The sequence below is a fragment of the Erpetoichthys calabaricus genome, chromosome 8, assembly GCF_900747795.2.
Source record: "Erpetoichthys calabaricus chromosome 8, fErpCal1.3, whole genome shotgun sequence".
Classification (NCBI taxonomy): domain Eukaryota; kingdom Metazoa; phylum Chordata; class Cladistia; order Polypteriformes; family Polypteridae; genus Erpetoichthys; species Erpetoichthys calabaricus.
In genome coordinates, this window is record NC_041401.2 from 90,389,705 (window position 1) to 90,415,693 (window position 25,989).

The window sequence follows — 25,989 nt, forward strand, 5'->3', positions numbered from 1 at the left end:
ACGTGACTCTTTAGTAACTGGAGATGTAAACATGCTGTAATGATGAAATTTGCATATTATTGGTTAAATCTGAACATTAAAGTTAACCCTTAATTAAATAATGATTAAAGGATATTAAAGCTGCCCTATAATTTGCAAAATGTTGTAGACACAAAAGACTAATTTCTTTCTGTGAAAATGCCCGCAATCATTAAGAGCGGGCAAAAAGCAGTTTGGAATCATTAAAACTCAAACTGCTAATTAACTCTAACAGTAGACAATTAAGGATGTGAGAATATATTTAAAATATCTTCTGCTACTGTGCTTACTGTTTTGGGTTTAACACCCCAGTAAACTGAAAGCCTTAGCAAGCAATGGAAACACTTACAAAATGCTCCTAGACACAGCGCCTTTACAGGATAAAGTACTCGAACCAGTATGACCATATTAAAAAATTAATTTAAGTCCCCTGCTCAACCATGCCAGAATGAAAAGGCCACCTCTTACACTTTATCCAGTCATCTATAGATTTTCTGAACTTGTGCAAACTGTGGGAAAGCCTTAGTCTACTCCAGTAGCTACAGGAAAAAGATTGGAACCAAACAAATAGACTAAAGTTGTGAACATATTCAAACCATATAAATTTAAAACTTAGCTGACATCCTAACTGCATATTACTATAAGGCATCCAGAATACACAAAAGAAATCTACACAAACATGCAGGTAAACTGCAAACTGTACAAATATACTTTTTATAATCACTGAAAAAACAGGGCATATGTTGATACAGATAAGAATGAGCATAATATTTTTTAAGATGAATGATTACATTCTAAAATAATGAATGTATTGGGCAAATAGTCCAAGAATATTTTTAAAAAGTAGTTTAAAAAGAGACATCAGGAACTGCTTGAAACAAAAGCAAGACAGAAAATTGTACTTGTGTAATTTTTATTTTAACCATGTAACAAAGTGGAAGGTGTATATTAATCCTGATACAAACAATTGTAGTCAAGTAATCAATAGTACTTCACTGTAAAGTTTGTATTGAAATTAATGTACAGCCTTTTCTATGTAGTTTTCTATGTAGGGGGTTACGTTATAACCGATGCTGAATTTCATAAATGCCTTTAATAAAAGGCTTAATTTTTCTTTTTTAAGGACAGATGTCTAAAAGCAGGTAACTAATGAACTGTTAAGTTAACGAACTACACCTTTGTTCAATGCATACTTTTTTTGCAGAAAATATTTTCTGAGACAGCTAAACACATATGCAGTTATGCTGTATATTGTAGCATATCACAAAAAACTCTTCATCTTACCTTTCGCTTCTTGAAGGACTGTCGGGCGAGATAACCCCTGCATGCAGCCTGAAAAAGACTGATATTCCTTCTAGTTTGATTGTCTCTCTGCTCTTCCAATTTAGCTAATGTGCCACCCCTAAAAAAGACCTAAACATTGACAGAAACTGTTTTTGTTAGTATTAATTACCAATGCTCATGTTCAAAGAAATGCACAAATTTATAAACGAAAATGAATTATAATAAAATAGTGAGAACACACCAACAAGATTGACAGAAATAACTGCAAAGGGCTAAACCAAAATAATAATACGAGAGATGATATACATAGCATAATATAACAGCTTATATTAGCCTATCAAGAAGACAGTCCAGCTCACATTTTCAGGGGCTCGAGTATGAAAAGGCAGAGACAGGATAGAATTGTAAATATATCCTCTTTCTTACTGTTAATTTCAGCTTTTCATCCAATTGTATTTATTATCAAGTTGTCAGCCAAACATAAGTTTTATATTATATATATATATATATATATATATATATATATATATATAAACTTTCTAGACTAGCTCCCATTAAACACATTTTCTAAGATATTACTAAGAAAACTAAGACTATTGCTCACTATCCATTTTACAAACAAAAAGCAGTCTACTGATAATGGCTTTTGCAGTATTAACACTCATCCCACTTCACGCCATGTCCCACAGCATTACTGTATGTAATGGCAAACAGTCACGATAGGAAGGGAAATGTATTTCGATTACAAAAAACAAACTTTACAGAATTACCTACCTTCCAATCTTCACTGCTGAGTATTTTTTTCTTTCTGAAGAATCAGTCCTCTACAAGCCAAGACTGTATGTGAAATCTATACAAAACATAGCCTATAGGTCTACTATGCTTAAACCATAAGGTCTCTCCAAAACCCAACTAAGAATCAACATGTTTGATAAATTTTTCATAATTTGTGATGCCCTTAGCTCTTTTTATGAAATCTCAAAAAATACAAAAAATAACAAAAAAGTACTGAATAAAACAAAAAAATTCAACAATTGCTAGAGAAAATAAAGCTTTCCTCCCTCTGTCATTGTGCATACAAATTATTAGTGTAGGCGACAAGAGCAAAAAAGACATTTGTGTTGTTGAATGCTGCTAAGGTCATATTCAATTGAGACGAAAGAAATAAAAGCATTGTCCTTCCTTTAGCAGCTGGGAGAAGCTCAAAAATGCCTGACATTTTAAGCCACTTACATCACTTTGCATTCTGCAAAGGACAGCCTGAAACAGTTCACAACTTCATGATAAAAAAGAAACTGCCTCCTCTAGCAGAGAGCACAGCCAGCGAACAGGATGGCATTATGTAGTGACTGTTAACAATTTAAGTGAAGGCACCAGCTCACCACAACACAGAAATTGAGTGAGAAGGTTAGAAAAGGGAAGTGCGACTGAAGAGGAAAGTTCACTTAGCTTAGTTTATCCACATATACCTAGGTGCATGTGGGTGATGATTATTCTCTGGTACTTTAACTTAGTAACACATCAAAGAGTCAAAGACGAACAAAATGGCCACCATCAAGGAGATCTTTGACAGTGACAAATAATTCTAGAAATTGATTTTTTTTTCTAAAGAAAATACTATTTACTTCTTCTAAAATGGCAACTTAAACCTTGCTATTTCACATTACCTTTCAGCAAGCATCGCTGCTGTAAGTTCTTTCAATATATTCTTAACTATCAAAGATGACTAATATTTTAGTGTTTTCATTTAACACTAGAATTACCAGAGCCTACGAAAAAACTCGTAAATCCGTCCCACCTTAAATCGCGTCTTAAAGCCGTTTGCACATCTCCGCCAGAGTCTTTTGTCATCTAAATGTGCTGATAAACAAAAGCTTCTAGCAGCCAGCTATTCCATCCCCCCACTGACTTAGCATGAACTCCTAGCTCATGCCTTGCCTTGATTTGATTATTTGGGATTGAAGTGGAGTTTTACAGTGGAAATAATTCGAGCGTTATTTGGAATACACGCATTTCATGTGTGTCCCGTTTCTACAGTATAGTAGTAGTCTGTGCAAACACATTTTTAAAACAGAAACGTTTTTCATATTCTAATAGTAAATGACAAAATGTAGGCATAAACTATATAACGTATGAAGCCTGAAGTCCATATATCAAAGAAACACTTTCACAAAAGGTACAAATAAGAGAACACGTGCGCTTTTCTTCAAAAGTATAACTGCACAAAAAAAAAGCCGCGTTAACATGCCACATTGACATTCTTACTACAACTGCCGCGGTGGCGTAATGGTATCAGCTCATGACTGGGGATCAGAGGGTAGCGAGTTCGATCCCGCATGGCTCTTATTCTTACATTTTTAGAATAACAACATAAATTTCTTTTCAGTCTGTAACAGCCGGTGTAACTTATCATACTGGTAAAGGTTAGCTTTTTTTTTTTTTTTTTTAATTCACTTTTCATTCCCGCAGTCGATGCATACTAACGCCCCCCCCCCCCCCCCCCCAAAGGGTTCTGACACAAACGCTGGCAAAGCTGCCTTCCTTCGTATCTCACCGTCACTTGATTTTCTTTTTATTCGGTTTTATTGAGTGTTCCTGCCAGTCCCCACATGTTGCTGTATGCTGTTTCTTTTGTACTCCAGGACATGCAGAGGAGAGAATGATTTCACATTATTTATGCTGTTTTCACATAAAGACTGCAGTATACTCGTGACTGCATTCTCGTACCAATGCACTTTTTCCATCACCTTTTCATGTAAGAAGCAATGTACTCACTTCTCTCTATGCTGTGGTTTCTATTACACACCTGAAAGAGACAATATATGTGAAAACTTCATCGCACTAATGCAATATTATTTGAAAACGAACAGCGTCAGATCAGGTGTGAAAATGTTATGTGAGATACTGGTAAAGGTTAGCTTTTTTTTTTTTTTTTTTGTTTAATTCACTTTTCATTCTCGCAGTCGATGCATACTAATGCCCCCCCCCCCCCCCCAAAAGGGTTCTGATACATAAACGCTGGCGAAGCTGCCTTCTTCGTATCTCACATAAAATTTTCACACCTGATCTGACACTGTTCGTTTTCAAATAATATTGCATTAGTGCGATGAAGTTTTCACATATATTGTCTCTTTCAGGTGTGTAATAGAAACCACAGCATAGAGAGAAGTGAGTACATTGCTTCTTACAGGAAAAGGTGATGGAAAAAGTGCATTGGTACGAGAATGCAGTCACGAGTATACTGCAGTCTTTATGTGAAAACAGCATAAATAATGTGAAATCATTCTCTCCTCTGTATGTCCTGGAGTACAAAAGAAACAGCATACAGCAACATGTGGGGACTGGCAGGAACACTCAATAAAACCGAATAAAAAGAAAATCAAGTGACGGTGAGATACGAAGGAAGGCAGCTTCGCCAGCGTTTATGTGTCAGAACCCTTTTGGGGGGGGGGCGTTAGTATGCATCGACTGCGGGAATGAAAAGTGAATTAAAAAAAAAAAAAAAAAAGCTAACCTTTACCAGTATGATAAGTTACACCGGCTGTTACAGACTGAAAAGAAATTTATGTTGTTATTCTAAAAATGTAAGAATAAGAGCCATGCGGGATCGAACTCGCCACCCTCTGATCCCCAGTCAGAAGCTGATACCATTACGCCACCGCGGCAGTCGTAGTAAAAGTGTCAATGTGGCATGCTAACACGGCTTTTTTTTTGTGCAGTTATACTTTTGAAGAAAAGCGCACGTGTTCTCTTATTTGTACCTTTTGTGAAAGTGTTTCTTTGATATATGGACTTCAGGCTTCATACGTTATATAGTTTATGCCTACATTTTGTCATTTACTTTTAGAATATGAAAAACGTTTCTGTTTTAAAAATATGTTTGCACAGACTACTACTATACTGTAGAAACGGGACACACATGAAATGCGTGTATTCCAAATAACGCTCGAATTATTTCCACTGTAAAACTCCACTTCAATCCCAAATAATCAAATCAAGGCAAGGCATGAGCTAGGAGTTCATGCTAAGTCGGTGGGGGGATGGAATAGCTGGCTGCTAGAAGCTTTTGTTTATCAGCACATTTAGATGACAAAAGACTCTGGCAGAGATGTGCAAACGGCTTTAAGACGCGATTTAAGGTGGGACAGATTTACGAGTTTTTTCGTAGGCTCTGGTAATTCTAGTGTTAATAGTTGAGTGTGAGTCTGATAATATGTGTAGTTTTTTGTGGATGTGTAAAATGAAAATCATTCATCGTACAATGCTAAGTTATTGCTGGTGAAGCTATGTACTGCATGAGGTCTGCTTAAACTGTGAAAAGGTAAAAGTGAATGTTTAAAGGATTTGCTGCTAGATCTCCTCAGCAATACTTTCCACTGTATTCCTTGCCCCTAAAGCACTAAATCTACAACACAGTTTGACTGTCTGTTCAAAATGTCATCTAACAGATCAGTGTTGAGAAAGGGTTTGAAGGTGAAGTTTCAACAAATTGCAGGTGAACTGTATGTTTTGCATAATGAAAAAAAAAATGAGAAACAAGATACCACTAAACCATTTTAAAATTCAGAGAGTTTTAATTTATTGAAGTCACAAAGTACTTTAGTGTACTAAGTATGTACTTTGTATACATTTTTTGCTAAAGACCTATAGCAGATTCACTAATACTTTAAATGGTGTCCACTTTACACAATGAAGTCCGTTTGAAAGGAATAAGATTAATATTTGTACTTACCCTACTCACTCCCATGTGGTAGCTGCTACTTTCTAAATCCAAAGACTCCAACAGCTCCTCCACAGCCTACAAAAACAGAAAAAAGTGGAAAAGCAATATTAGGAAAAATAAAGGGCAATAGATCATTTTGGTGAATTTGCTGTTATGCAAGTCAAACTCATAATCAGCACACATTTCCAGTATGTCCCTCTATTATGATGTCAGAGACTACCTTAGCCTTACTTTTTTCATCTTAGAAGAAAACAAGGAGATACTCTTCCTAAACTGGTAAAAATAAATGTGTCTAGACGGATCAAAACTTGTTAAATAAATAATAAATACACAGGTAGTTATACATACTTGAATAGTCCAAAGTCATTGTTTAAAAAAAGGGGCACTTTTCAAAAAATAGCATATGAAATTGTTGTTTAAACAAATCGTGTTTTCAATGCCATACTTGCATGTTTTCAACTAATACCTATCAATACACTTGTGTGCTTTCCTTTTTCTCTAATTAAAAAATATTCAACAAAAATGTGAAAATTAAAATACTGAGTCTTCCTCCTACTTCATGTAATAAAGAAGCTGGATATGTAGTAAAGCATACAAGAAGACCAAAGTGCACAGTGGCACTCCAGCTGTGGGTTGGTTGGACATGCATGCAGACTGTTACATACTGTATAATAAAGCACCTTAAAAAAAGCAAAATCAGGTTTGCATTGTTTACAAAGTCCAGTCTGTTGTTCATATACACCCTCAATTACTTATAGATTTTCAACACTTCATCTTCTTCTGTCATCATGGTGACTAATTTCATTGGCTCCCTAGAATTACGCCAACAACATATCTTTATTTATTAAGATTTTAATAAGCTGGCTCTTTTGTTTTAGGATTCTTTTAACTATATGACTTACCCGCTTTTCATCTGTTACAATGTAGTTGCGACCATGCTTTTTGGTCAAATGTGGAGTCAAAACATCAAATCTACGGCGGAACTCAGAGAATACCATGTTATCAGGATAACCTAGTCAGACAAGATAAATAAATGAATATACTTTCTTATTATCAAATATTTTTCTACTAATTCAGATTGTTCTATTTTGTTTGGATACTTTAAAATATACCCAACCTTGACGATATATGCGGAGAGCATCAAGAAGTTTCGATCCTCTCAGTTGCGCTCTGAGCAGAGGCACATCCAGTTGCATTAGTCCAGAATCACATGCCTCCCCCTCTCCACCTTTTGGAGACGGGCCAGTAGGCACTCTGATATCTGCATTAAGGGCATCAGACTTGGGAAGTAAACAGTGCACAAAGTGCAGCCTGGACTTCTTCACAGTGTCTATTAATGCATCCTGCAGGAGTCAAAAACATATCTTTAATAAGATTAAGAGTAATTAAAATGTTAAAAATACAGTGAAGACCAAACTGATACCCTAGAACAATGAATGGGGAGTTAAACTCCAAGGAATGATATCATTTAATTTGTAGTACTGAGAGGGGAGAATGTGATTAAATTAATTATTCCATAGCAAACGAAGAAAAGGAGCAAAACAATTACAACTTTTAGTCTACTACACTAGTCTCTGAAACTCCACTTGGTTACACTGTAGAATTTACAGCCAAAATTCGCAAAATAAGATGAGACACTGAAATTCTACTCAAAGCTATATCTGCAGACGTTCTGTTAATATCACCATAGGTTCTTATTAACTCACCACTTGCAATTTTATCTGAATGCACAGTGATTTCTTCTTGACAGCAGCAACACCAGTGGTGAAAGTTTTTCTCATACTTGTTGCTCTTCTCAAAGCCAGCTGAGAACCACCTTCTAAACCGGCAATGGATCCAGAAAGTACAGTGGCTGCTCCTGTACGGCCCATAAACAAGCTACTGATGTTCTTCCTACAAAACAAAAGGCAGTTATTGGAATACAATTTAAGCTTTGGTTGATTATAATTCTCTGAGGTATATGCATCAGCATTGACACCTACAAGCTAAAATTAAAATGCAGCTGGCAAAACTACTACAGGTAATATCCTCAGTATGTAAGTTGATCTAACATATGTGTGTAAATAATACAATAAAGAGTACTACAGGAACACTGGGATATGTTAATTTTGCACTTGACTATCACAGGAGTACTCTGTGCTCATCTGTATATTCTATCCTGTGGCTGGAAGACTTGTTTCTTATGTGTTCTTGCATTTTTCCCCAATTTAAATTAAAACTATAAGCTGCTACTTGTACTATATCACAGGATATGCTTGTATGTGATGAAAGTATGTACCCCTACGAAAGCTTATATAGTGAACAATAGTCCCTGAAGCAGAAGCCATCTTTCTCTCTCACAATAAAAAAATATCAAAAAGTTCGTAATTAAAGAACAGTTCTCTCTCCTACATGTATACTGTGATTGAACTTTAAAACTCTTTGTAGATTTCAGCCAGAGATCAGTTTATAGCCTTTGAATATGTAGAGAATTCTGTCCAATGTAACTTAAGATAGTAAAGTTTTAATATTTTGTACAAATATATTTGGACAGATGGCTATTTATGTCATTATAGTTCTTTACTGATAAACATAGTTGCAAGGTAACTACAGATTACCTAGGTCATGCACTTAGAAAAATCACTTGGTTGGCTCACTTACTTCTGAGAGTCTTGCAGCAGGGCAGACGCATTTTGAGAGACTGGGATTTGTCTGGCATAGTTAAGCCATCCTTTGGCATCATACTCCACCCAGTCTGTGCCATAACTGTGTCCCAGGATGAAGTGGTAAGGTTGGTCACTCTTGAGGAGTGCAGTCTGACCTACAAGACCAAAAAATAAAAAAATGTTCATTAACACCATATTTTGTCCTAGTAAACTTCAGTTGCAGTTAACCGGTACACAACTACAAGCAAATTCATTATCACATAGTATCTGTACTGTGTGTGTATATTATATATATATACTAGCAAAATACCCGCGCTTCGCAGCGGAGAAGTAGTGTGTTAAAGAGGTTATGTAAACATATATATATATATATATATATATACATACATACATTCACATATATATATATATGTATATATATATATATATATACATATATATATATATATATATATATATATATATACAGTAATCCCTCGCTATATTGCGCTTCGCCCTTCGCGGCTTCACTCCATCGCGAATTTTATATGTAAGCATATTTAAATATATATCGCGGATTTTTTCGCTGCTTCGCGGGTTTTTGAGGACAATGGGTCTTTTAATTTCTGGTACATGCTTCCTCAGTTGGTTTGCCCAGTTGATTTCATACAAGGGACGCTATTGGCAGATGGCTGAGAAGCTACCCAACTTACTTTTCTTTCTCTCTCTCTTGCGCTGACTATCTGTGATCCTGACGTAGGGGATGTAAGCAGGGGGGCTGTTCGCACACCTAGACGATAGGCACGCTCGTCTAAAAATGCTGAAAGATTATCTTCACTTTGCTACCTTCTGTGTGCAGCTTTTAAGTATGCTGCACGGTGCTTCGCATACTTAAAAGCTCAAAGGGCACGTATTGATTTTTTTATCTGTCTCCTCTCTCTCTGTCTCTTCCTGCTCCTGACGGAGGGGGTGTGAGCTGCCGCCTTCAACAGCTTTGTGTCGCGGTGCTTCGCATACTTAAAAGCAAACAGCCCTATTGATTTATTTGCTCCTTTGAAGAGGAAGATATGTTTGCATTCTTTTAATTGTGAGACTGAACTGTCATCTCTGTCTTGTCATGGAGCACAGTTTAAACTTTTGAAAAAGAGACAAATGTTTGTTTGCAATGTGTAAATAACGTTCCTGTCTCTCTACAACCTCCTGTGTTTCTGCGCAAATCTGTGACCCAAGCATGACAATATAAAAATAACCATATAAATATATGGTTTCTACTTCGCGGATTTTCTTATTTCGCGGGTGGCTCTGGAACGCAACCCCCACGATGGAGGAGGGATTACTGTATATATATATATATATATATATATATATATATATATATATAAACTGTATATATATATATATATATATATATATATATATATATAAACTGTATATATATATATATATATATATATATATATATATATATATATATATAAACTGTATATATATATATAAACTGTATATATATATATATATATATATATATATATATATATATATATATATATATATATATATAAACTGTATATATATATATATACTGTATATATATATATATATATATATAAACTGTATATGTATATATATATATATATATATATATATATATATATATATATATATCTATATAAACTGTGTATATATATATATATAAACTGTATATATATATATATATATATATATATATATATATAAACTGTATATATATATATATATATATATATATATATATATATATATATATATATATAAACTGTATATATATATATATATATATATATATATATATATAAACTGTATATATATATATATATATATATATATATATATATATATAAACTGTATATATATATATATATATAAACTGTATATATATATATATATATATATATAAAAACTGTATATATATATATATATATATATACTGTATATATACATATCTACTTAGTGGCTCCTGTATTTAGGATATAGCAGGTTGGATAATGGACGGATGGACATTTGTATGCATAGCCCCATTTGCCCGTTTTCGTTTTTTTTCTTTCTTCAGTAATATTTCAGCAAACCCGGAGCTTGTCAGTTCAAATCCTGGTACTGACACCACTGTGTGACCCTGAGGAAGTCACTTCACCTGCATGTTGTGCAAAAAACAAAAGTAATGTAACAAATTGTACCTCAGATGTTGTAAGTTGGTGGAATAAAGGCATAAGTAAAATAGATAAATATGTATTATACACATAGGAACTATTCATTTATTTTCAGTTAAGTCATCTGCAGCAAACTTTTATAAATGAGGGTTTCTGATTTTTACATAGTGCAAACTGTTTCTTCTTTATTGACGTTTTCTCTTGGAGAGCTTTTTTCATTTTATTGAAAATGAAAGCAGCAGCTGCCAAAATATGTAGGTTTTTTATTAATTTTTCAACATTGTGTAAAATAAATGTATAAAGTAACATAAAAACTTTAAATACTGGTTATTGTTTTACACTAAAATATTAGTACAGAGATAGAAAAAAAGTAAAATGGATATGTTGTTTTTCTTTAAGGAGATTAAATATTACTGAAGAAAGAAAAAAAAAAATTAAACAGCCAAATGGGGCTATGCATACGAACTTAAAAGGTTTAAATAAAACAGAAATATATATTTTATTTTTACTTGCTTAACTTGTGGAGGGTGTATCCTGTAGCAAAGCCGTAACTTTTTTCGTGAAAGCACGTTTCAGTCAATAAGTGTTAAAAAAACGTGTAAAGATATTGACAATAAGCTAAGTCATCTGCAGCAAAGTTTTATAAATGAGGGTTTCTCCTTTTTAGACAATAAGCTACGCAAACCCAGGAAGACATGGAATCGTTTAAATCAAGTATCATTACATCTTCCTTTCTTAAAGAGAAGTAAGGCAGTACTTATAAGCTTACATATTTATATATAGACATACATATATATATATATCTATATCCGAAGCCGTGCAAGCACACTCTTTTGAGAATGCAACGTATAGTTGTACAGAAGAAAAGCAATCTTGCCTCAAATGAATGGCAACCTTTTGTAGGTCTATGAAGTTAATTTAAAGTTTAGGTTTACGCGGTGCTTTCTTTCCGAAGTACCTGCACTCATGAATATGTCTGTATGTGTCAGTCGGTGAAATCCACGCGGTTCGCACCGGCGAAGTACCGCTTTTAAATTTTTATTAAGAAGAAAATAAAACGTTTTTAAATTGAGGGAAAATATACTAATAACAGTTTGTTAAGGATCAGTTTTTTTGTGAAGCTGCCTTTACTCGAGTGATCACTTCGAGCTGACTTGGTGGCCAAGTGTAAGCGTTACCTGGAAGTAAGCACCCATACAATCAGATTGTGAATCAGACTACGAATGCCGTGAATGTAATTACACAGTCACTGCAGTTGCTTACGGTAATCGAACCTCAGACGTCAGCGCTAGAGGGGCTTAGCAGCGGTGAAGTATTGGTTTTAAATTTTAATTAAGAACAAAAGAAAACCTGAGAGGTTCGATTCCCGAAAGGGAGTGAAGTGAGTGTCCGGCTACCTACCAGGTAAAGCTTATGGTCGGACAGCAAGTGACGTAACATCAGCCACGGTGCCTTCAGTTGTGAGAAGCAGATCATAGAATGATTGAAAATAGTTTTGCATTTACCTTTTTAGTAAAAGGCGAGCTTGTAAGCCTGAGAAATCACCCCGTAAATGCACACGTTTACTTGCACGTGTTAATATGTATGCTTACACAGTATTAAAAGACACTCAAAAATTAACGTCATTTACCATCAGCCACGGTGCCTTCAGTTGTGAGAAGCAGATCATAGAATGATTGAAAATAGTTTTGCATTTACCTTTTTAGTAAAAGGCGAGCTTTTAAGCCTGAGAAATCACCCCGTAAATGCACACGTTTAATTGGACATGTGTTAATATGTATGCTTACACAGTATTAAAAGACAGTCAAAAATTAACGTCATTTACCTTCGTTCCCGCGTGTGACTCGTGCTGTAAATCTCTTCCTTGTTTTCAGTTCACGTGATTACGTAGGAGGCGTGATGACGCGATACGCGACTCCGCCTCCTCCATTACAGTGTATGGACAAAAAATATGTTCCAGTTATGACCATTACGCTTTGAATTTCGAAATGAAACCTGCCTAACTTTTGTAAGTAAGCTGTAAGGAATGAGCCTGCCAAATTTCAGCCTTCCACCTACACGGGAAGTTGGAGAATTAGTGATGAGTGAGTCAGTCAGTCAGTCAGTGAGGGCTTTGCCTTTTATTAGTATAGATATATCACAAGTCACACCCCAACACAATCTATTGATAATGCTAGTAACACTAACAGTGCTAATGCAGTAACACTTACAAAGCATCAATAAAGTGATTATTCATCTTTCCAATGTGGCCTACTAAAATAATTTCCCTTTGGAACAGTCAAAAATGTCTTATGTGAGACAGATTTATCTTGATATTGCATTGTTTAATATAATATATGGCTTGTGAATCATTCATATTCATAACCAATTTTACCAGCATATCAAATGCCACACTGCACAGAGATGTTTTGTGTCAGTAATCCCAAACAAATACCAAAAGAAGCCTTTGTTAAGATCTTGTTACATAAGAGTAAATGAGTAATAGATGAATTTTTGCAGTGCTTAAACTAAAGTGTTACTGCTATAACTTCAACCATTTGCTTAACCTACCTGTTCCCCTCTTGAACTCTCTCCTAACTTTGAGGGAGGAGGCAGGGTGATCAAAGTAACAAGTCGTTAAAGAAAGCAGCACAATCTGCTTACAAGGCTGGGTTGAGAGGGAGTTTTGTGGTCTAGAGGTTAATGCATCCAAATTAACTCTGCCTATACAGCGACCATAAGTCAAGAAAATTTTAAAAGACAACTTACTGTACTCAGGTGGCATGGCTAAATGATTTTTAAGACTTATTCACCTTGGATCGCTCTTTTGGAAATCTGTGATATGAGATATTGTCATTCATTTTTAGGTCAGGATTGTTGGAATTTCAGTGTTACCAAAGGCACAATGATCTTAAGCAACATAATAAATTATGATAGGATTTAAGTGCATTCAAAACCCCCATTTCCATCTCTGATACAGTATGGCTAAAAATTGTTCACTTGTAATGCGGTAAAGGTATATTTTACTGTCACCACAGTATGTATTCCAACAAGATGCTGCACTGACAGAAAAAAGTGAAAAACTGATTTCACATTGAATCTCAGTAAGTAGAAAATATTGTTCACAGAGACATTTATGAATCAAAGAAAATCGTTAAAAATGCTAAAAGAGCATGACTTCACACATATATTTTCTAAACTTTGGACAAGCAATCAGTTTGTCATTTGGCAATGGTAAAAAATAAATTACTATTTTTTCACCCCTTGTGCTGTATGCATACAGCTCTTCAGACTGTTCAGGCAGAGGTCATTAGAGCACTACAAACTTTTGAAAAATTGAATCCTATTCTCTGTATCAAAGTAATGTCACCAATATTGCTATTGTACTGGAGAAGTAGAAAAAATACTAAGAAAAGATCTATATTGTAACTAGTGTTTTAAGATATATTTTTAATTAAAAATTACGTTATCTTTCCGTGAAAACTGCAGCCAGGCAAATTAATCTTAATGCTTTGTATTTAGGATCCAGTTGACTTGTTAGATTTACATTCCCAACCTTTATTATCGCCTCCTTGTGGTGCATAGTAGGTAAACAGCCTCTCTAGCAGTGTTTCCTCATTTCCTCCAGGCTGCAAGGCTTCTTCTTCCATAAGCCAAAGGAGTCCACGGGCTTCATCAGTTCTTGAAAGAGTCCTTACCTGTTATACAAAGAACACCTTTAGGTTCAGGGAAGACAGCACTCATAGTACTTTCTTACGTAGATTATAATTTCAGACTATGATATAATTCAGATTAATTTATTAAGAATTAATGCTATATTAACATTGGAACAAGCTTCAAAAATCCTAAAAAGGAAGATTCATATTTTTGTTTTGGTTTGCACAGCCATTTTTTCCCATCTCCTACTAATGATTAGCTTGGTAATGGACATGTTGCCAACAGACAGAATCCATGGCTTATACTTTGCTTTTTGCAGCTTTTTCTGGAGTATTCGCAGTCATTGCAAAACAAGCTGATGCATATCTTCGAAAGTCTTGGGTCTAATACAAAGCATCCTGCCACTTGGCCATGACTAATACACTTCAACATAAGATTGTCTAACATCACCTAAATTTTAATTAATGTCAACTGACTACCCTGAACTAGAGGTATAACTCCCATTTGTGCTATGTAGCAAAGACCAACACAAAAGATGTGTACATCCAGACTATTCAATGTGTGATGTTAAACAGTTTTAACAAAAATAAAATTCCAGGCTAGGTCTAAAGACTGCTCACTTTATGACTCAACTTCCAAGAGTGCATAAACAGGTATATAGAGAAAGGTAAATAAAAAAAATCGATTGAATTTAAAGTATGGTGACATTTCAATGTGAAATGGTAACTCTTTATACACAGTGAATAAAAGCTGCATATACAGATTCATTTTCATCCACATATCAACTGTCCACGTAAAGGAGCTTATAAGACACACTGACAGACATACAGTGGCTTCTTACCAGAGCCTGATGCGAGGCCTTGTCTACAGCTGCTACAGATACAGATGCAGTGGATTCTATGTCATCTAATGAAAGCTCTATATTTTCCTAGATGGGGACAGAGGCTTGATTAGTGTCTACAGTTTACATAATGATTTGAAGTTATGGTACCCATTGAAATTGATTAGTTACTTAATTGATGCTAAATCACAAACAGTAATATAATTGATTAAATTATTCTGAAGAGACAACAATAAATGATCAGTGTTTTTAAAAGACAGACATACAGATGGTTCTTAGTTGTTGCTATCATTGTGCAGACATTTTAATAATAAGAATATAAAGAAATTGTAGTAATAAGAATATAAAGATATATAAATTAAAGGAATACAGATTTATTTTAATCAGCATTCCATACTAAAGGGATCATTTGCTACATGATGTTGACAGCACTAGGGATGTTAATGATTCTCATTTCTTTTTGGGTGTTAAGATTTTTTGAGATTAAAATACATAACTGCACTAGCTTTCACTTGCTAATTTTTATCATGGTGCTCACATTTCATATTCTCTTTAAAAGGGTAACTGTGGTTGGCTAAGGGCATAAATTTTCCTTATGGGTGACTGCAGTCAAGGGTTGGGTCGGTCATTTTTGAAACTTGTGACAAATGCTACTGCAAAGTTTACTCTCCGTCACTGCTGAGCTCTTCCTATGTTTTTTAAAATTTAAATTCCCTTTAAAATTCTGGAGAACATATTATACCTGTGTTTCTCAACCTTCCAGGTTTCACTAACCAGTACACTGGAATTGTGGTATGTGATGGAGGGATCACCTTGTTGAATCGAGTGCAATCTTCAGAACAGGTTTAGTCTCCCTTGGTGAATTGAGCATGAACATCAGAGCAATGTGAAGGGGTCACCCTGGGTAAATCAAGTGCGATCAAACAGTACCATTATAAATAAAAGCAATTTGTGACCCACCGGTGGCACCCTGCAACTGACCTAGTGGTTCAGAAACACATCACTATACCATTACAACAATTGTGAATATGGCCCTATACGTCCACAAGCACATGCATAAACCAAATGTGAACTTTATATAATTTTACCAGCAGTATTTGGTATTGGCCGCATTCGGCAGTGAGTGTCATGTTCTTACAGCCTGTTCAGCTAAGTCTCCAGTACTCTGCTATAATTTAGAAGCAGTCACTTATGAAACCAATGCCAGATTATTCAACAATATTAATAATACAATACCTAAGAAAATAATTTGGGTTTTGACTGTACGTCCTCAATATTAGGAAAAATGTCTAAACTATATAAAGCAAAAAACATTTTTGACCTTAAGCACAAGTAGTCTGTTCCTCTACTTGGCATTTCCAATTTTTAACTACATGGTGCTCTACCTTGCTGCCTATGTGGTCCAAAGTCCTGCTATTCTACTGTAATATAAACATAAAAATAAATCAGAAGTAAAAGAGAATAGCTTGACCACGAACTCCTGAAAGGTGCACAGAATTATATAATTTAATGCAAAGAAAATGCATTTTCTTTAGTATATTCAGAAAATAATTTTCAGAGGTTTAACCGCCAAGAACCATACCTGCTCTGACATGCCCAAAACCTCCAAGAGATTTAAGGCTAGATTACTGAATCTTACTTAAATCTAAAAAAAATTTAAATAATTTGATTTTCCTTATTTTACAGTTAAGGCGACAATTAACGAATCATTTACATTCCTACGACAGAACATCAATACATGTACATCAATTGTATATTTTGATGTATGTGTCCTCACAGAGACAGCAAAACAGAATTAAAATAGCATAAACTCTGTTTTGTAAATATAGTCACTAAATTCCCATTTTTTTAACTAAAGAAAAAGAATGCTAAAATCAAATAATTAGAGATATACATTTGTATTAGTATCAGAAATTATAATTAGCAGCAAGCAGAGGAAATGTTATGCAAATAATTATTTGCTTTCAGACACAGAAAATGCAGAGACAAATGGAAATATATACGAAACTTAAAAGAGAAGTTGTGTTTATTTTGTATGTTTCTGGGGTGAAACATGGAGGGAGGGATACTTGTAATAAGATCACCAGGACCTTCAGTGCTATTTTGATCCATATTTCATGAACATGTTGTAATATTAATTAAGGAAAAGGAAAAGAAAACTGGAGTTCAAATAAAATTTTCATAAACAAACAAAGCAGATTGCTTTAGCATACATGCCCCCTCTTCTGTGTTACACTGTCCAAGTTGACTAAAGCAGATACCTCTTTGTATCGTTCTAGCTCTTGAACAAAGGTACGATCGTGAAATAAAGCCTGTAGGCGTTCTTGTGCATAGTTGTGGCACAACTCTTCAAATGTTGCTCCCCGGTTTGCTCTTGTATTTCTAGGATTTTGAAAACCAGGGGTATCTACTACCATGATGGAGCACAGTGAATGCTGATTGGACTTAAGAGATCTAAGAGATAAGACAGGAAATACAACAGGCATTTATGTAGTGAGAAAAGTGCTCTGTACATGATAGAATTATTATTTTTTTAAAAAACAACACTCAAAAAAAATCAATACACAAAAACCGTTAAAAAAGTACTGCGAAAAAAGGAAGTATAAATTTGCTCTACCATTCCAAGATTATATAAACCCCAAAAGGTTTCCATAAAAATATAAACTCCACAGGGTTTAAAAACCAGCCTATCCTGTTGCCAGGCAACAAAAATATTGCAAGCCGTTCAATGCAAAGAATACAAAGCAAGCAAGCATATGGAAGCCTTACCTGTTAATGAGTGCAATAAGTATAGTGAATAGCTCAGAATATAAGCTTGATGCCATTGCCTCCAGACACTCTATAGCTGTTATTTTTGGTCCTGAAAGGAAACAAAAAAGAGTGGCATCAAAACATAACATTCTAGGCTCTACTAAAATCTGTTTATTTATTGAAATGCATTATATACTCTAAAACAGTTACCAATTGTAAGCAGACCAAACAGAGCACACAAAGACAAATTAAAACTGAAAATAATATATATTTACATCACGTGAAGTGTGTTTTTTGCTTAGAGCAAGGTAACAATAAAGAACAAAAGGTACAAACTTTAAAAACATTTTAATCAATTTATTAAGTCAACATTGCTAAGTTACATACTCTTATTTATCAGTGAAAAAAAGTATTTTAATTTACTTGTTGAAGCACATTTTAGATTTCCCATTTGAAGGATTCACCTTTGTATACTGAGATAATTTAATATTTTAAAAAGCAAGTGAAATCCTTCTCCTCACACATATGCTAACAACAATTTCAAAGTACAGTATCATAGTTGCCAGGAAAATAAGGTCCAAGCAAAACACTGTCATCATAAGTCTTAGCCACTTAAGGCTACTAAGAAATAAGGAAGTAGTCTTAAAATTAAAACATCTGAAATTTTGCATAACTTTGGATTCATTCTTATGCTAAATTGTTTACAGTAGTTTATACACAGGAATTCTTATAACATTGTGACACAGGGTTAGAATTAGTTTACTGTCCATGTTGTATGTTATAGAAAGCGACTAAATGAGACTGGCATTGGGAATGACATTGCAAGATATGAATTCCAAAGCATAGTGCCTTGAGACCATCCCCACCTACCTAAGTCACAATCACATAGAATGCTGGGGAACCCAACCGAAGCATAGGTGGAAAAAATCTATGATACACTCTGGGTAGGTCAGTTTAATGGCAATAGAGAAGAAGGACAGGCTGTGAATAAGATGTGTGAATGAGAGAGTATTTAATGATTGTGACTTGGAATATTGGGAGTATGAAAAAATAAGCTACTGACATACAAGTCTAATCGTGTAAGAAGTAAAATCAACTATTTGTTGGTGAGAACAGTTGATCAAGGCATTGTGAAAAATATCATGGTGATACCCAGAGAAAGTTGTGTATCACAACATTCCTTGGGTGTAGGAGATGTATAAGCATTATGAAGAAATATAAGATGCAGTATGTACCAAGGCTGAAGGTCTGGACGTTGGAAGAGAAGAATTATGTGAAATAAAATTGTGAAATTGTGTGAATTCAGACCTTTTTCTTTAATTAAAATGGATACAGCTTGTCTGAGTTTCAATGGCTTGTCTTTAGTGCAGCAGCTCATATTTTCAATTAGAAAAAGAAAAGATAAAGAATTTGAAATTGCTGCTTAGTAAACAATAGGCTTGTTAGTTTAAAAGCAAAATGTGCCTATTTTACTTATAAACTTGTTACGCATGTTAGCCTTGTATCTTCTTGATAAACATCTTATGAACATTTAATAAATTCACATTTTTAAGTGATTGTACTATGTTTATTATTTACCGTATTTGTGTGTGTCATGCAGTATAAGATTTGATGAGAAACAAATACTGCATATTTAAAATGGGATTCCAGATTTAAAATTACACCTCAAGGATTAGGAATGTCTAGCTGGAATACTGGGGAAAATATACAAAAATGCAAAATAGAACACCAGTATAAACAGAGTAAATGTATACTTTAACAGCAAAGAAGCTGCAGTATAATTAATGATTAACAATAATTAAAACCTATAAGTACATGTATTAATTAAAACCTATAAGTACATGTATATTTACATTTAAGCAGTTTAACTGACAATATCAATTGACTGAATCAATGTGTGAGAGTATATTTTGTTTTATTAGACAAATGGTAAAAACTACTTTTTTTTTTTTTATTAGGCTTTGTTTCAGCCAAGTACATTACAGAAGAAATTAAATAATATGACACTTGTAATTATGAGAAGTATTTTATTTTCTTTTATGTCTTATGAATTATGGATAAATATTTTATGTACGTTTTATTAATTAAAGTATGCATGTCACTGAACAATAAGCCTACAGATTATTATTTTGCTTATAAAAAACAAACAGGTAGTTCCTGTAGTCTATAGTTTACTTATAAAAAACAAAGTTACTTTAATATAGCATAAGGATTCTCTGTGTTTGGTTATGACAGTGTAGTTTAAAAGATTTTTTTAAAGATATATAATATCTGAGTCAGCATCAGAATCGGCTGGTACAGTAACATGGTATCGGTTATCTGTATCGGCCATAAAAACTGTGATATCCAAGCATTCCTAATGGGTGCAGAATACTGAGGTGAAGATGGCAAGGGAGAAAAAGAGGAGATGCTATAAGGAGTTGCACAAAATAAAGACAGACGGTCATAGGGTGATTAAGGAAGCAAAGCAGAATTCCAGAATGGCAGTTGCAAAGGTAAAAGAAACCAGAGTTTGCAAGGTAGCTGCAGAATAAGGGAGGAAAGAAATATATGCTCAGGATCACAAAGTAAATGGCAAAAGAAAGTAATGATACAATTAGGGCTGCAACAATTAGTCGACGTCATCGATGACGTAGACTACAAAAAATCGTTGACACGTCATAAACAGAACCTTCAGTAGAGACTCCAGTCACAAAGAACCACATTGGTTTTTGTAACTGCAATGCACTTATACATGAACGTCTGGGGGCAGTATTGTTTGTTATTGTTTGTCAAGACTGCACACAGTCCTACCAACAAAGAAAGAACATCTGAGGAGAAGAAGAATGTAGAGGAAAATAAATGTGGTTTCAATGGCGAGTTGGATAGAGGAGGGGGAAGGAGATGGAAAAAAATTGAGACAGAAACTTTCTAAAGTGTGGGAGCACTTCACTGAAAAAGAAAAAAAAGTTGAATGCAGATTATGCAAAGTGGAGTTTTCTTTTCACGGCAGCACCACCGCAATGCATGAGCATCTCAAACGCAAGCATCCTGGAGCTGTGATGCCGCCGTCTCTTGAGAATTTATGCTGGCGCTGTTAGTTAGTTAGTTAGGGTCAGATCAGGAGGGGAGGGACAGTGTGAACGAGACTGAGAAAATAAAAGTGAAAAAGCTAACTTTTACAAGTAACAAATTTACACCTAATCTGTTCGTTTTCAAATAACATTGTATTAGTGCGATGATGTTTTCTGATTGGTACTATTCAGGTCATACAATGATTTCTTCAAAATGTCACAAATATTTGTCTCTTTCTTTTTTTTTTTTACCGGTGCTGCGCGCCGACACCAGAAGTCGTGAGCTTATTCAGTGCTAGCAAGAGCACGCAGGTGGCCATTTGCTTGTGCTATAACAAGCTTGACCTGGCAGCAATCAAAGCACATGTACTGTGCAAGGCATATGTACTGGGTCCACTGAGAAAAGAAGAGCATTCATGGCTCACCTTGGAGAGGAACATTCTTTCCACTGCATGTCCTGGAGTCCTGTGCAGACTCGGCAAGGTCGAGGGGATAAAAAAAACGAGGTCACTGATTACAACTACAAGAAGGTACGCGAATGAATAAGAATAATGTTGCATCCGTGCCACAATGTTTTCCGAAATGTACTATAAGGTCACAAAAGGAATAATTCCAAATATCATAAATACCTATGTCTCTGTTTTTTTTGTCAGTGTGGCTTTGACATCATGGGCCATAAGGCACATACTAATTCAGCGTAAACAGGAACACTCAATAAAATTGAATAAAAAAATCAAGTGACAATGAGATACGAATAAGGCAGATTCGCCAGCATTTGTGTGTCAGCTTGTATCCATCCAGATCAAAGAATTTCCAGTTCGATTGTCTCAAAACACCACTGACATCTACAGTTATTCCTAGTTTCAGATAAAAAGTAACAGCGTCAGATTCCTCGGGTGGGATGGTAGTATGTATTGTGATCGTGACTGAGAGAATAAAAGTGAAAAAAAAAGGTAACTTTTACAAGTACTATACATTTACAGTGGCTGTTACAGATGCAAATCAAATGTATGTGTTTATTGTATAATATTAACAATAAGAGCAACTCACTACTGAAAAAACAGTAAATATATGAGGCAGTCACGATTGAACCGGGGGACTCTTGATTATAAGTCAGAAATTTCTACTGCTGTGCCACGGAAGCTATTGTATCATCTCTGAACCTTTTGTGAAAGTGTTCATTTGATCTTTGCACTTCAGGCTTTACACATTATATAGCTTATGTCTACATTTTGTAATTTATTACTAAAATATGAAAAACATTTCTGTTTTAACGATGTATTTTTTGTTAAGTTAAATGCACTTTTTTTGTTTAAAGACTACATGTACTTTAGTTTGTTTAATGTATTTCTTCTTTATTGTGATGGTCACACTAATATAAGAACATGATTATTTTCAAATTCATATGTTTCCCTGGTTGTTATTTTAGATTGATTATTATTAATTTTAATCGTGTTAATGCAGAGACATCAGGGTGACATTCACAGGTGGACAGACGTGAGCAGATGAGGTAAGACATGCACTGGAGCCCAGAACAGGATGTGCAACCACAGGTCGCAGGCTTCAAAATAGTCAGGCATGAAATAATCGTGACTAATTGGGGGGGGGGGGGGATTGAACGATTAGTCAAGTACCAAAATAATCATTAGTTGCAGCCCTACAAACAATAAGTGTATACTGCTAAAAAATGGAGAAAAGAACATTGTAATTGACAGTAATGGGATTAACGATACCTGGAAAAGTACACAGAGAATTTGCTGAATGAGAATGACTGGGATAATGATGTTCTGTGTGAGAATTTCTAAGGTTGAAGCTGCAAGTTTTCAACAGAAGTGATCACAAAAACACTGAAAAAAGGTGAAGATGGGTAAAGTAGTGGGCCCAACTAAAGCAGTATCACAAAAGCGGAGGGCAAAAAGAAATTATTCCTGAAGACTAAAAGAAGGGTGTTTGATCCAGTCTATAAAAGAAAGGGTGAACAATTGGAGTGTGACTCATATTGAGCAATGAAGATCTGGGGGTAGAAAATGAAGGTGGTTGAGAAGGTGGTAGGGAAAAGAAAGGTAGTGAAATGCAGTTTGGTTTCAAGCTGTTTAAGGGAAAAACTGATGCAATATTTGTTGTCAAGCAAATTCAGGGAAAGTTTTAGGCAAAGAAAAAGAAGCTACACTCAGCATTGTAGTTAAGAGTTTTGAGGTTAACATGATACTGCACCAGAGACTAGGTCAAAGTGTGTTGTTTTTCATGGTGGATGTAGTAACCAGAGAAGTTTCTGAATGATTGCTACGGGAGCACTTGTATACCAATGATTTCATATTTATGGCAAAAAGTGAAGTAGAATTGAAGGAGAAGATACTAAAATAGAAAGCTAGTTAGGAAGCGCCTTGACATAAATGTGGAAAAGACCAGGCTGATGGTTGGAGATGTAGGGGCAAGGAGGTGTGAAAGAGGTGGTTGCATTGCTGTGCAAAGTGTCTGGTAAATGTGTTGGAAGTACCAGTTCAATGAACAAATTGTCAGCAGTGGGTGTATAAAATATATAGTGGTATAAAAGGTAACCTGCAGAGAGAGTGAGACTTTTATTTTTAGAAAGCGTCTGAGAAGGGTGCAGAATGCCGTATCAAGTGTAAATTTAGATACAGGCAATGGAGTTATTTTGAATTTACAGGGAAGTTCTGATACTTAGGTGAAGTAATATGTAGCAATAGAGGTGAGGGCACAGCAGTGACAGTGAGGGTGAGAGATGTGTGGAAGAAATTCCTCAAGCTATCCCCAATTCTGACTTCCAAAGGAACTTCCCAATGGTACTGAAGGGAAACGTTTAAGAAAGCTGCTGAGGAGACTGACACATGCCAATTGAAGGTAGAGAATGAAGCAAAGCTGAAAAGAAAGGAAATGTGTGGAGTTCATTGAGTGATAGGAAGACAAATGCTGAGTTATGAAAAAGTGGAGAAAATAGGGGTTGTGCTCAGGAGACAAAGACTATGGTGCTTTGAGCATGTGGAGCAAAAAGCAGAGGTTAATTTTGTGAAGAGGAACCCTATGATGGAGGTGGAGGGTATGAAAGCTATTAAATATGTGATGAAGTTTTATAAACAGTAACGAAAACTACAGAAAAGTTACCCTAGTTTTTAACACAATACAATAACAGTCCACCTGTACTGTTGTAGTATCGTCAGGCATAAAAGCAAATGTATGTCAGCCACACTCCTAGGCCCATTCATATACAGTGCATCCGGAAAGTAATCACAGCGCATCACTTTTTCCACATTTTGTTATGTTACAGCCTTATTCCAAAATGGATTAAATTCATTTTTTTTCCTCACAATTCTACACACAACACCCCATAATGACAACGTGAAAAAAGTTTACTTGAGATTTTTGAAAATTTATTAAAAATGAAAAAAAAACTGAGAAAGCATATGTACATAAGTTTTCACAGCCTTTGCCACGAAGCTCAAAATTGAGCTCAGGTGCATCCTGTTTCCCCTGATCATCCTTAAGATGTTTCTGCAGCTTAATTGGAGTCCACCTGTGGTAAATACAGTTGATTGGACATGATTTGGAAAGGCACACACCTGTCTATATAAGGTCCCACAGTTAACAGTTCATGTCAGAGCACAAACCAAGCATGAAGTCAAAGGAATTGTCTGTAGACCTCCGAGACAGGATTGTCTCGAGGCACAAATCTAGGGAAGGTTACAGAAAAATTTCTGCTGCTTTGAAGGTCCCAATGAGCGCAGTGGCCTCTATCATCCGTAAGTGGAAGAAGTTCGAAACCACCAGGACTCTTCCTAGAGCTGGCCGGCCATCTAAACTGAGTGATCGGGGGAGAAGGGCCTTAGTCAGGGAGGTGACCAAGAACCCGATGGTCACTCTGTCAGAGCTCCAGAGGTCCTCTGTGGAGAGAAGAGAACCTTACAGAAGGACAACCATCTCTGCAGCAATCCACCAATCAGGCCTGTATGGTAGAGTAGCCAGACGGAGTGGCCACTCCTTAGTAAAAGGCACAGGGCAGCCCGCCTGGAGTTTGCCAAAAGGCACCTGAAGGATTCTCAGACCATGAGAAAGAAAATTCTCTGGTCTGATGAGACAAAGATTGAACTCTTTGGTGTTCACGTTTGGAAGAAACCAGGCACCGCTAATCACCAGGCCAATACCATTCTTACAGTGAAGCACGGTGGTGGCAGCATCATGCTGTGGGGATGTTTTTCAGCGGCAGGGACTGGGAGACTAGTCAGGATAAAGGGAAAGATGACTGCAGCAATGTACAGAGACATCCTGGATAAAAACCTGCTCCAGAGCGCTCTTGACCTCAGACCGGGGCGAAGGTTCATCTTTCAGCAAGACAACGACCCTAAGCACACAGCCAAGATATCAAAGGAGTGGCTTCAGGACAACTCTGTGAATGTCCTTGAGTGGCCCAGCCAGAGCCCAGACTTGAATCCGATTGAACATCTCTGGAGAGATCTTAAAATGGCTGAGCACCGACGCTTCCCATCCAACCTGATGGAGCTTGAGAGGTGCTGCAAAGAGGAATGGGCGAAACTGGCCAAGGATAGGTGTGCCACAGCTTGTGGCATCATACTCAAAAAGACTTGAGGCTGTAATTGCTGGCAAAGGTGCATCGACAAAGTATTGAGCAAAGGCTGTGAATACTTATGTACATGTGATTTCTTAGTTTTTTTATTTTTAATAAATTTGCAAAAACCTCAAGTAAACTTTTTTCACGTTGTCATTATGGGGTGTTGTGTGTAGAATTCTGAGGAAAAAAATTAATTTAATCCATTTTGGAATAAAGCTGTAACATAACAAAATGTGGAAAAAGTGATGCGCTGTGAATACTTTCCGGATGCACTGTAACTTGAGAGCA

At 35.5% G+C, this 25,989-nt stretch overlaps 1 protein-coding gene across 20 annotated transcripts in view; it reads right to left on the reverse strand.

Moving 5' to 3' along the window:
• myo18ab (myosin XVIIIA b) overlaps positions 1–25,989 on the reverse strand; it is a 336,877-nt gene that overhangs the window by 75,974 nt on the left and 234,914 nt on the right. For all 20 annotated transcript variants that reach the window (XM_051931142.1, XM_051931141.1, XM_051931146.1 and 17 more), the window contains 10 exons: positions 18,082–18,172; positions 17,574–17,766; positions 15,313–15,399; positions 14,371–14,512; positions 8,666–8,825; positions 7,732–7,918; positions 7,143–7,368; positions 6,928–7,037; positions 6,035–6,100; positions 1,303–1,431 (listed from right to left, as the gene is read on the reverse strand). In XM_051931142.1, coding sequence (XP_051787102.1) covers positions 1,303–1,431; positions 6,035–6,100; positions 6,928–7,037; positions 7,143–7,368; positions 7,732–7,918; positions 8,666–8,825; positions 14,371–14,512; positions 15,313–15,399; positions 17,574–17,766; positions 18,082–18,172 — 1,391 coding nt within the window. The remainder of the gene's footprint in view (positions 1–1,302; positions 1,432–6,034; positions 6,101–6,927; positions 7,038–7,142; positions 7,369–7,731; positions 7,919–8,665; positions 8,826–14,370; positions 14,513–15,312; positions 15,400–17,573; positions 17,767–18,081; positions 18,173–25,989) is intronic.